This window comes from Microplitis demolitor, chromosome 3 (genome assembly GCF_026212275.2).
Source record: "Microplitis demolitor isolate Queensland-Clemson2020A chromosome 3, iyMicDemo2.1a, whole genome shotgun sequence".
Lineage (NCBI taxonomy): Eukaryota > Metazoa > Arthropoda > Insecta > Hymenoptera > Braconidae > Microplitis > Microplitis demolitor.
The window spans coordinates 23,368,155-23,379,937 of NC_068547.1; the positions used below are offsets into that span (position 1 = coordinate 23,368,155).

Here is an 11,783-nt window from a genome sequence, read left to right on the forward strand (position 1 = left end):
ATAAATTTTTGACATTTAAAAGATATCTTAAAAAAAAAAAACATTTCATTTTAATTACGCAATAACTCTAATTGCAAATTGAATTTAAAAACCCGCTAAAATAATTTTTAGTTGATTTAGTGAAATACATTTTTTTAAAATTCATCAGACTCAAAATGTCTTGACCGATAACTTTTAACTTTTACAATAAGATATCTTTTAAATAATTTTATATGAGATATCGCTCTTGGCTATCTTTCAGTTTATCTTCATGCTGAATGCATTATTTTAAAATCTCATTCTCAATATTTCTTCATCAAGTACATGTTAATTAACATTTATAATAATTAACAACAATCTAGTCAATGATAATTAGCAGCATTTGTCCGACTTTCATCATCTTATATCTGCATCAATTTAAAAATATTTTTCCACACCATAAATTTTGAACGTTATTATAATTATTAAAAGTAATAAAATCCTTTCACCGGAAGTAAATTAATTTTTTTTAATTTTTCCTTATTAAAAATTTGAATTTTAAAACGCATTTACTTTTCGCGCTAAAAAATTCAAAATAAAAAACTGCGTAGAAAAATTAAAAAAATTACGATTTCGAATCCTGGACCTGGACCTGGTGAATAAAATAAGTAGTCATTGTAGGATCGATGGATTCGCGCATAATCTTGGTAGAATTTTACAAAAATGGTAGTAGTGTGTGTACTTGACATTATACAACAATTGTTCCATCTCTCTCCATCATGACAATTTATTTTACAACTTCTCTCTCTTAATTCCTAACCTTGAAATACTCAGACCTCTACCCAGACCAAACTACCCCCTGGATGGTGTGTGAACCCTACCCTAGACTCTACACACTGGCAATGTTGGCCTCTGCCAGTATTGGCAACCACCCACAGTGTTCTCTGCATGTGGGGTGTGTTTTTCTTTCACCTTCACACCCATATGTTCATATATACATATATATAAATGTGTATAGTATCTGTAAGCCGCGGAAATGTGTTGGTTGATGGCTTTGGTAGCTGAAACTGAGTGCGAGGAAGAGCATGACGGTTGGCTGGTAGGTTACCGAAGTAAAGTGACTGGATAAAATAATAAAGGTTAAAAAAAGGTCAAACTTTTGGGTCGGATAACAGTAAGGGTGATTTTTTTATATATATATTAAATATATGTGGATGTTTGAATGTTATGTGTAAGTTGATGTGATGATATACTGGAATTGAGTGTATGGATGACTGACAATGCTTTGGATTTGCGCGCGTATTTTTCCAAGGTGCGTTTGATTTTTGTGACGAGCTAACAACAGAACAGGGACAACGGGAGTCAAAGGAAAGCATACCCACCACCACCTACACTGCATACACTGGTGCTGGTGCACTAGTTCGTTATCATATATCAGCACCATCATTACATTATACTGCATAGTAGACTAGTATAGAGTATCCAGTCGGTTGGTTGTAAGTTAAAGTAAAAGAGGTTAGATGTGCCGAGGTTAACGAAACAGAGTTTGAGTGAGTGCTCAATACTCCAAGGACAATGGAGTTTAGTGACAAGTAAATAAACCTGGAGACTTGATACACTTGGAGCTTGATGGGTTGTTGGTTTAGTCACTAGTGTCCGGGCCAGAAAGCTAGGAAGCATGGTCCAGCGACCGGTCGCACCGAGACGTAATGTCAGGATACTCCTGATTGGTGACCAAGGTGTGGGCAAGACATCGCTGATACTGTCCTTGGTCAGTGAGGAATATGCCGAAGATGTTCCCAAGAAAGCTGAGGAAATTACCATCCCTGCGGATGTAACTCCTGAGCAGGTTCCCACTCACATTGTTGATTACTCTGGTGAGTGCATGTAACTGTTTATTTTTTTTTAGTTCATTGTTAGTGGCTATTGTTGGAAAATAATTTCTTTTGTTTCTAATTTTAGCTACGGAGCAGACAGATGATCAGCTAAAGGAAGAAATTCAAAAGGCTCATGTCATTTGTGTCGTGTACGCGGTTGATGATGACGACACGCTTGACAGGGTTGCTAATTACTGGTTACCTCTCATCAGAAAGTGTTCCACCAGCAATAGATGTCCTGTGGTATTGGTTGGAAACAAAATAGATCTAGTAGATTACTCAAATATTGAGGCGTACCATGCGATAATGAAAGAGTTCTCCGAAGTTGAAAGTTGTATCGAGTGTTCAGCTAAAACGCTACAAAATATTTCAGAAATGTTTTACTATGCACAAAAAGCTGTACTTCATCCTACTACGCCACTTTACAATGACAGTACACAAGAAGTAATTATTATTAATTTTTTTTTTTTTTTTTTTTTTCATTTTTGTGGCTTTAAATTAAATTTATTTTTATTTTACAGCTCACTGAGGAATGTAAAATTGCTTTACAAAGAATATTTAAAGTAAGGACATTTCATTTCATTTATTATTATTATTATTATTGTTGATTCAAATAGAATTCGTCAGCAGCCAGTCAGAAAAAAATTAATTTAAGACCAATGTGATCAACTATTAGCATAAACGCTAATTGTCATTTGAAATTTATAATCAAGCAGAAACTATAAATACTATTTATCATTTGCTCTCATTTTTATAAAACTAAATCACAGTCAGAGCTGTCATTTACATAAATAAAATTAATGGTTTGAAATTAGTATTAAACAAATGACGTGTCAGAATTTAAATAGCGAATGTCTTCAGTCAACAAGCAGAAACATTATTTGATTTTTCCAAGGGGTGAAGGCATTTGTAATTTACACATTTGTTAATATTCGTTCGTGACATTGGAGTATCTTTTGACTGGCTGTAGAGACACTGAAACTGAGTTTTGATGGTGATCTAATAAAAAAAATGATTTCTTTAGATTTGTGACTTTGATAATGATGGTTTACTAAATGACATGGAGCTAAATGCGTTCCAACAATCATGTTTTAATACGCCGCTGCAGCCACAAGTCCTTGAGGACGTAAAAGCTGTGTTATCGAAAAATATAAACGATGGTACTTGCAACGGGTGTGTTACTATGAAAGGTTTTATGTATTTACAATGTTTATTTATACAACGGGGTAGGAATGAAACAACATGGGCAGCACTGAGGAAATTCGGATACGATAATGAATTACAAATGTCCAAAGAATATATTCATCCTCCGTAAGTATTTTAACATAATTTAATTGATGTATTATTTATTAATTATAATTAAATTAACAGCCTCAAAGTACCGCAAGGATGTACAACAGAATTGTCTCACAAGGGGCAGGAGTTTTTAACAATATTATTTATGCAGCATGATAGAGATCGTGACGGTGCTCTGTCGCCTTCTGAAATGGAATCATTGTTTTCGCGTTGCGTAACTCCGCCATGGGGAGACGAGTTCAAATATACAGTAGCGACTAATGAAAAGGTTCGTTGGCTAATTTTTATTTTATTAAATTTAATTTATTACATGTACATGTATATATAATATATACTGAGCTGGTAATTTTTATCGTAGGGCTGGATAACGTATCAAGGATACATGTGTCAATGGGCACTAATAACTCTAACCAATGTACGTAAAACACTTGAATACATGGCGTATCTCGGGTACAATATTTTTAATGACGAGTGTCAGACGAGTGCGGTGACTGTTACGAGAGAAAAAAAATTAGATCTCGCTAAGAAGCAATCGAGTCGTAATGTTTACACTTGTCACGTAATTGGACCAAAGAGCAGTGGGAAGACGACACTGTGCAGGAGTTTTGTTGATCCTAAACTTGAAGTAAGATTTATTAATTAAAATAATTATTTACTTTATTATATAAAGATAACTTATCATTTTTTTTTTTACGATTTGTAGAAATTGACCGATGAGAAAGTACCATCAAATTCAAATGTCACAGTAAATACTGTACATGTGTATGGTCAAGAAAAAACAATAATACTACGAGACATAAATATTATGAATGTTCAAGATGCCTTGACTCCCGCACAAATTCAATGTGATGCTGCGGCACTTGTTTATGATGCAAGTAATCCGAAATCTTTTGAATACATTGCAAGAATTTACATTGTAAGTATTTTTTTATTTATATCAGGGATGTGCGAATAGTTCGAACTTATGAATTATTCGTATCGAATCATTTTTTTATTTTTTTTTTAGAAATATTTTGCCGATAGCAAAATACCTGTATTAATAGTAGCCAACAAAAGTGATTTGTCGGAAGTTAAACAAGAGTATTTACTGCAACCAGCAAGCTTTTGTAACAAGTACAAGCTGATGCCACCTCAGCCGTACAGCGTTACGCGTACTGTTAGACCAGAAATATTTGTTAAATTAGCAACAATGGCAGCATTTCCGTAAGTATATTTATATTCACCCTTACTACCGTTACTATTTACGATTATGAATAAAAATATTCCTGAATCACGCCTCGACTTAATTACTGCCTAAGAATGCCTACGAGATATAGATTGCTTTCTTACGGCAATTAAAACAGTTGTTCAATTAGTCGTAGATTCGTAAAAGTTACCCTTGAATTTATTTAAATAAAATTTATTTGCTCTTCCTTTTAGTACACCATTTTTTTTCTCTTTTCATTGATTCATAAATTCACCTTTGAATGCCTAAATATTTATTTCCGCGTTTAAATTTATATTAAATAAAGTAAACAATGAGAAGAAACTAACGGAAATTTCGTGTTTAGCCGCTTTCAAGCAGCGTGGGTATTATTTTACAAACACAGGTTGGTTTAAATTATACACTGTACCGCTAATTTATTTTTTTTATATTAGGCACGTTAGTAAACTTACAAGCAATCACTAAAGTAATTGTGTATTAATTTTAAAAAAAATAAAATAAAATACAATAAATATTTTGTACGCTACTGGCTACTGTACAGGCTTATTAAATTGTTTCTTTAATTTTTTGTTTAACAATCACACACCCCATGTCATATATTAATGAATAATTGAAAAATAAAATCATTAATGCGTTGGATGTATCATTGACTCAATGTAACTGACTCTTTTCAGCACTTTTCGACGTATGGTCTACATGTTGCTTGACAATCCTTCACCAAGACAATGGTGGAGTTCTTTTACAAGGTCTCTGTTTACCTTAATCATTTAAAAACAGACATATATATTTATATTATACATTATACATTTTTATTTGGATTTAACTTTTATTTATCGTGGGTGTGTGGCATGTGCATGCCATCAACAAGCAACTCGTCATTGTTTTTCTTTTATTAAATTCACATTTTATTTCCCAAGCTTACAATTTTATAGAAACAATTATTTTTCACAAGCCTGAACATTGCTTATCAATAAATAATTAAGCGCATTCTCAGACAATACCCTCCAGTTTTTTCAAATATTCAATGACCTTGAATTGCCATGACCGGATTTGTTTTATCAATTAATTAAAAAAAAAATTTTAGCGATAACTGGAAAAAGGACGAGATATAGATTAAAAAAAAATACTGACAGTTATCAATAAGATAAAATAAATTTAAATAAAATCCTCGTGTCACTTTTGTAATTTAAAATTTTGTAGAGGAAAATTTGCTTACCAAATTTCGTATAACTCCCAATTGATAACAACTTTCAGTAATTTTTTTTTTAATCTATATCTCTTCGACATTTAAAACTCTGTAATTTTTTAAATTAATGCTATAATTTGTTTAAACTAATTGATAAAATATAATTACGCTTATGACAATTGAGTTATTGAATATTTAAAAAAGTGGGGGCACTGTCTGAGAATGCCCTTAAATAATTAAATAATTTATTAAAAATACCAATTGCTATTCTGTAATAAACAAGCACGTTCATTACACGAAGGCGTTAATTTGTTTTATTATTTAAATGAAATAAAAATATTGTGACTTATTGTTTGTTATTGTTATTGCAGACACATGAAACAGTTTGGATTGATGCAAGGAGACTCAGTAGTCTGGTGGAAAGCTGGATTAGGACTTGCAGCAGCAACAGTCGCTGGTTTTATTATGATGAAAGTCTTCAATTCAGAAAAAAGATAGTCTACCATTTATATTTTATTTTATTTTTTTCCTCATAATCGTACAGTCACTTGTTTAAAGATACCTTATCCTTAAGCACGCGTTAAGTTAATAAAGTACTCTATTACCCAACGTAACTTCTTTTTTAAATTTTACTTTATTTCCAACCCCATCAGTCCATAAATTAACTTACATTTTAAGTTACAAACTAAAGGATTTGTAATAACAATTAATTGTCTACTAAAAATTTATTTCATTGTTCATAAATAAAATACAAGCATAATTTTGTTTGTAAACAAAATGATTGGTGCAATTAATTATCTTTTAGATTTCACCTTGATATTGTGTTGAGATAATTGTTGATTGGTACTTGGGATTATTTTTTCTTACTAACTTATCTTCATTTATGATTTTTTTTTATTCTGGTTTACGTTGGATTTATTCAGTGATATGATATTTATCAGGACTATTTCAATGCTAACAGACTTGATAATTTATTAATTCAATACACTGAAGAAAATCGGGAGTGAACAAGATCACTCCGAATATGGAGTAAATGGGAGTTTGTTTTTTCAGATTAATAATTCCGGAGATTAACTCGAAGTCCGAAGTCACTCCCGATTTTTTTCGGTGTACAAGTGCCGATTACCTTTAATTGAAGCAGGAGTAATAATTAATAACTTATAATTAATTTACTCTAAATTTTATTAATGTTTTGAAAGTCTAATACAGAACTCCAATTATGATTATTTAATTTGAAATATCATCAGCATTTTAAAACTTGGTTTGTCATATTGTTTATTGAAGATTGATATTGATGTGTCTATGTCCTAAGATTTACTATTGATTTAGATGTCTGTAAAAACAAATAAAAATATAAAGTTATTGATTGCATTTAAACTGAAGGTGAACGATTTATTTTAATTTAAATATACTGACGATTGGCCATCTTGCACTGGCGTAAAGCCTCGTTGAAGCCGTCGCAGAGAGTGAGGTCTGACTGAGTCTGAGCGCACTCCAAAAATTGCTTTACTTCCCAGGCACAGGCGCCTCCGGCTGGTGCAGATCCCTGCTGGGGAACTGCCGCTGGAGCAGCTGCTGGTGCTGCTGCCTCGTTGGAGCCACCGCTGAACATTCCAGTCATTGCGTGGCCGATGGTGTGTCCTACGGCTGATCCAATGGCGACTCCTCCAGCGGTAGCTGCCATTTGTCCCATGAGCGATGGCCCCTGAGATGGAGTGGCCATCATTGGCGCTGGTGCTGCAGCTGGAGCTTGTGCTGGCACCTGAGCTGGTGCAGCTCTCATGGGTGCTGCTGGTCTTGCTGGTGCCCTAACCCTAAAAAATTTTTTACAATAAAATTTATTAGTTCATTCTGCATTGAGCAACATGATGAAATTTTTTCTACGTCTCGTTTTTTAAATATCATTTGTAGGATTTCGTCTATTAGATTTTCGTTCGCGACCATGGACCTTGTGACTGTGACGTAATAGGTCATTTATTAATTTACCAAGAATGAGATCCGTTCATATTTTTTTATGAATTTAAAAAAAATTTTTAAGTCTATAAATTTTGAATTTTATTTTAATCTGATACTTACGTCCTTGGTGGAGGTCCAGATGCGCGTCCTCGTCGTGGCATGTTGTCCGATTTTATTTAATTTTATTAAAATTCAAGTTCACGTACTGACTCTTCTGAATTCTCGTTAAAACTGAGGGCTTACAAATACTTTGACTCAACTTGGTCGATAATGTTGCGTAAGTGTGGGAGAGGATTTCCAAGTGTAGGTTTGAGTCGGCGCAGTTCTTTTTTACCCACAAACTTCTCGAAATTTCTCTAACTTAAATTTTTTAAATTTATACTCCACCAGAAGTTTTACAGAAACGAATGACAATTAAATTAAATAATTAATTATTAATTTGATTATTCTATTTTAAATTAATTAATTAATTTTTACTGAGAAATTTTTTAAATAATTTTATGGACCGGAGGTCGCTAGTGGACATTTTTTGAAAGCGCTTTTTTTATTTTTTTAAATGTGTGTTTATATATATATATATATATATATATAAGTATTTATATAATTTGTTTATTTATACAGCTGAAAAAAATATATCTTTCTGATGAAAATTTCAAAAGAGTGAAATAAGATGTCGCAGTTTGTTGCAACATTTAAAATATAGATAAAAATTACCACCAATTAATCATGTGATCGTGACGCATTGATATTTTTATTTACTTCGTAATATATTTTGTTCTAATATTATAAATAATTATTCAGTTAAAATTTAATTTAATAAAGAACAGTCACTTAAATTTTTTTAAAAACAATGCGATCTTTTGTTTACATTTTAAATTTTGAATTAATTTTTTATTATAATTTAAATTTTTAAAAAAAGTGTAATGACGTTTCAAAATATAATTTTTTAAATCAATTTATTAAAATAAATTTAGTTTTTTTAAATTTTATTTTAACATAATTTAAATTTTCGCGCTCGAATTTTAAAATCGGATTCTGTCGCTCAAGTTCGTTAGCTATCGGGCTGCTTCGGTCGTGTACGTAGAATTTGAATTAAAAGTTCGTTACATTCTATGGCATATTCTGAGCAATTTTAAAAGTAGTCAAAAGTGTTTTAAAAGTAATTAATAAATAATTAAATGTAAAAATGTCAAGTAAAGTGAAGAAAGAATGTCATAATAAGAGCTATGACATTATTTGCGACATCCGTCATGGCAAAAGTAATAAAGTAATCGAAAAAATAAGAGAACATGGTCTACAGTACTCGCCCTCGTGGTTACAAGGTTATGTTTTATTGCGGGAAGCTTTGATACATAAAAATATAACAGTAGTGAAATTCCTGTTATCAAAAAACGCCAAGGTAAATCATTATCACAAGCTAGCGATTAATACTCCATTACATTTAGCAGTTGTCAATGGGTACAAAAGCATCGTCAAGGAATTGCTGGAACGAGGTGCTGGCATAAATGTCGTGAACTCACAAGGTAAAACTCCACTTGATATTGCTATTGACAAGAAATACGTATCAATAATTGAATTAATCATTCGTAAAAATGTAAATGATCTGTCACTTACATTTTCTAAGTTGGAGGATCATAAGTTATTACACATCGCTGCTAAATCTAACGTATTCATCGTTGAGAAATTATTAGATAAAGGTCTTGATGTTGATTTGGTCAAAGACCGAATGACTCCTCTTCATCGCGCGGCTCTCAGTGGTTGCTTGGCGGTTGTCAATTGTCTTATAAATAACAAAGCTGATGTCAATGCCGTATCTACTAATAAAAGTTATCTTGGACACTCAGTTCTTTATTTTGCGGTAGATGGTCGTAATGCTGAAGTTGTCGAACTGCTCATTAAGAATGGCGCTCGTGTCAATGAAACCCGGAATGAATTATCGCCACTTCATTATGCGATAAAAACTTGTAATAATGATCAAGTTGTCAAAGTTTTGTTGAGCAATGGGGCCAATGTCAATGCTGTTATGAAAAATAAACTGACAGCACTCCACTGCGCTATCACTCACTCAAAAGAAACTGTAGTTGAATTGCTACTGGATCATGGAGCGGACATCAGCGTTAAAGATGAAAAAGGTCGCAATATTTTGAATTTTGCGTATGACTGTTACACATCACTAAGAATATGGAAGATTCTTGTTAATCATGGAGCTGACGTTAACGCGTTAGATGAATCGACAGCAGAGTTCAAACAATCGTTACTTCATAAAGCGGTCAAGTATAGGAGAGTTGATTTGATGGAATTTTTAATTGAAAATGGCGCTGATGTAAATGCTGTTGATTCCACTGGTGTTACACCAATTTTTTATGCAATGAAAAAGAACCTGCCTCGACTATTTAAACTGACGTTACTCCTGGATGCTGGCGCTGATGTAAATGCCAAGGATTTGAAAGGCAGAACTCCACTTCATCTTGCTTGCAAATACGCCCATGTTGATGATGTTGAGATTTTTCTTAAATATGGCGGTGATATAAATGCACTGTGCAATAATAATTGTTTACCCATTCATTACTCCGTGTTTAAATTAATTAATGGTGTAGAAAATGTAGGTGAAGTTATGAATATAATAAATTCATTGGAAATTATAGATCGTATTCAAAACCACGCTGCTCTTCTGTGGACTGCAGGTCTGCCTGTTGCTCTGAAATGTTATAAAATTCAAGGCATTGAATGTTCATGCTGCAAAGAGAAGCTTGATTTTATTCGTGGTTTTACTGATGAGCTGAAAAATTTAAAGAGTAGTTACATCACTTATACAATCACATTTTATGATCTGCTTACAAAGAGCGTCCAAGAGTTGGCTGTCTACAGAAAAAACCCAGCGATACAAAAAGCTATTGAATCTGATCTTTTAAAAAATTATCCTTTTTACGGAGGCTTAATCAAACGTAATTTATTCGATGCTTCAATTAGAGCTGAGCTAATTAAAAAAGCCAATGAACTTGATGTCTATCGTGTCTTCCCGGAACTACCGATCGATTGCTCAGATCACATTTTTAAATTTCTCGATAATAAGGATTTTAAAAATCTTATTGATGCTTTGTAAATTATTTTTTTTTTTATTTATATAGACTTTATACAGTTGAAATTTATTATTTGTTATAATTGTTACTGTCAACGATTATTTTTTATTATATTTATTATTTATTACGAATTTATGTTTCTTTTATATTAATTAATTAGTATTTATTAATTATTATCAATTATATATTTTTAATTTAAATAATCCATCAGTTAAATGATTCTATTTATTAAAATTTTAAAAAGTATTAGCAAGAAAAGTTTTACCAAAAAAATTTTAGTACCTTGACAGTTTGAAGTACTGATTTAAATATATTTAGAATAAAGTTAAATCAGTTTGTCTCATTTCTTTATATTTAAAAACTCAAAAATCAAAAAATTTTACTGATAAAATTTAATGATAGTTATAATTAACAGCCTATGTTATTTATATACATATTTAGTATGACTTTATGTTATCAATTATATGTTTTTATTACTAATAGCTAAATAATGATATCAATTAAAATTAAAACAAAGTATTAAAAAAAAAAAAACTAGTACCTTAACAATTAAATGTGATACTAAAATATAAGATTTTATTAATTTGTTACTTGTGATAATAATTATTCAGTCAATGATTCAGTGATTTAAATAAAAAAAGTTCAACATTTGAAATAAAGTCTACACAATTATTATTATTAGTTTTTCTTATTTTTTTAATAAAAAGTTTTGTAGAAAAAAAAACAAGATGTTTTATCGTGTCTGAAGGCCGACCTTGACGGTCTCCAAACCAAGGAACGACTACTAAATCGGCAGGTCCTTACAACAATGGATCCTTCCCATGATGTCCATTAAAGCGGATATATCTTCATATATATCTCCAGATATCTACACGGGAATCGATACCACCCATGATTACAACGTACGTGCACTCTGCAATTAAAATAAAAATAAAACATTAATACTTGAGCATTGTCATTTATTATGTATCCGTACGAGCGAGACGAGTACTCGTTGCTTCCGTGTCTGATTAGCCTCGACACGACTTACCGAGCGTGTCAACTCGAGGTCCTTAAAAGTATCGATTCTTTTCATTTTATTTATTTATTTATTTTTTTACTCTAACATTGAATTTTAATTTAAAAATTTATCTCTAGTACATTTGCCTCAGACTTTATTGTTTTGCTTTTATGAAAAAAGTTATTGCATCATAAGAACAATGAGTTTTTTCGTTTAATTATCAGCG

At 31.6% G+C, this 11,783-nt stretch overlaps 3 protein-coding genes across 5 annotated transcripts; 2 read left to right on the forward strand and 1 right to left on the reverse strand.

Annotated features, from left to right (window-relative positions):
* Positions 1 to 703: 703 nt before the first annotated feature.
* On the forward strand, positions 704 to 6,135 carry LOC103579037 (mitochondrial Rho GTPase). 3 transcript variants are annotated; one of them, XM_053737554.1, is made up of 11 exons: positions 704 to 1,835; positions 1,921 to 2,279; positions 2,357 to 2,398; positions 2,860 to 3,146; positions 3,207 to 3,399; positions 3,490 to 3,756; positions 3,835 to 4,047; positions 4,138 to 4,334; positions 4,682 to 4,720; positions 5,010 to 5,081; positions 5,893 to 6,135. In XM_053737554.1, exons 1-11 carry the CDS (start codon positions 1,637 to 1,639, stop codon positions 6,017 to 6,019), a joined length of 1,995 nt encoding a protein of 664 aa, XP_053593529.1. In that variant the 5' UTR covers positions 704 to 1,636; the 3' UTR covers positions 6,020 to 6,135. The 3 variants fall into 3 exon arrangements, with proteins under 3 accessions (XP_053593529.1, XP_053593527.1, XP_053593528.1); XM_053737552.1 differs by lacking the exon at positions 5,010 to 5,081 and having other exon boundaries at positions 706 to 1,835; XM_053737553.1 differs by lacking the exons at positions 4,682 to 4,720; positions 5,010 to 5,081 and having other exon boundaries at positions 710 to 1,835.
* A 550-nt stretch (positions 6,136 to 6,685) lies between these two features.
* LOC103579036 (coiled-coil-helix-coiled-coil-helix domain-containing protein 10, mitochondrial) lies at positions 6,686 to 7,725 on the reverse strand. The gene is made up of 3 exons (XM_014442817.2): positions 7,598 to 7,725; positions 6,938 to 7,335; positions 6,686 to 6,854 (listed from the first exon to the last, which is right to left on the reverse strand). Exons 1-3 carry the CDS (start codon positions 7,636 to 7,638, stop codon positions 6,847 to 6,849), a joined length of 447 nt encoding a protein of 148 aa, XP_014298303.1. The 5' UTR covers positions 7,639 to 7,725; the 3' UTR covers positions 6,686 to 6,846.
* Positions 7,726 to 8,663: 938 nt separating this feature from the next.
* Positions 8,664 to 11,188, forward strand: LOC103579035 (putative ankyrin repeat protein RF_0381). Its single transcript, XM_008560328.2, has 2 exons — positions 8,664 to 10,422; positions 11,169 to 11,188. The coding sequence occupies exons 1-2, from the start codon at positions 8,664 to 8,666 to the stop codon at positions 11,186 to 11,188; spliced, it is 1,779 nt and encodes a 592-aa protein (XP_008558550.2).
* The last annotated feature ends 595 nt before the right edge of the window (positions 11,189 to 11,783 follow it).

What these genes read in the sequence shown, in the direction of transcription:
- LOC103579037 (XM_053737554.1), top strand. Translation starts at nt 1,637, where the DNA reads ATGGTCCAGCGACCGGTCGCACCGAGACGTAATGTCAGGATACTCCTG. An exon ending in AAAGAATATATTCATCCTCC is followed by an intron (nt 3,147 to 3,206) that starts GTAAGTATTTTA and finishes TTAAATTAACAG; the next exon opens with CCTCAAAGTACCGCAAGGAT. An exon ending in GCAACAATGGCAGCATTTCC is followed by an intron (nt 4,335 to 4,681) that starts GTAAGTATATTT and finishes TTTCGTGTTTAG; the next exon opens with CCGCTTTCAAGCAGCGTGGG.
- LOC103579036 (XM_014442817.2), bottom strand. Translation starts at nt 7,638, where the DNA reads ATGCCACGACGAGGACGCGCATCTGGACCTCCACCAAGGAC. An exon ending in TCTGGACCTCCACCAAGGAC is followed by an intron (nt 7,336 to 7,597) that starts GTAAGTATCAGA and finishes AAAATTTTTTAG; the next exon opens with GGTTAGGGCACCAGCAAGAC.
- LOC103579035 (XM_008560328.2), top strand. Translation starts at nt 8,664, where the DNA reads ATGTCAAGTAAAGTGAAGAAAGAATGTCATAATAAGAGCTATGACATT. An exon ending in TTACGGAGGCTTAATCAAAC is followed by an intron (nt 10,423 to 11,168) that starts GTAATTTATTCG and finishes ATAATTATTCAG; the next exon opens with TCAATGATTCAGTGATTTAA.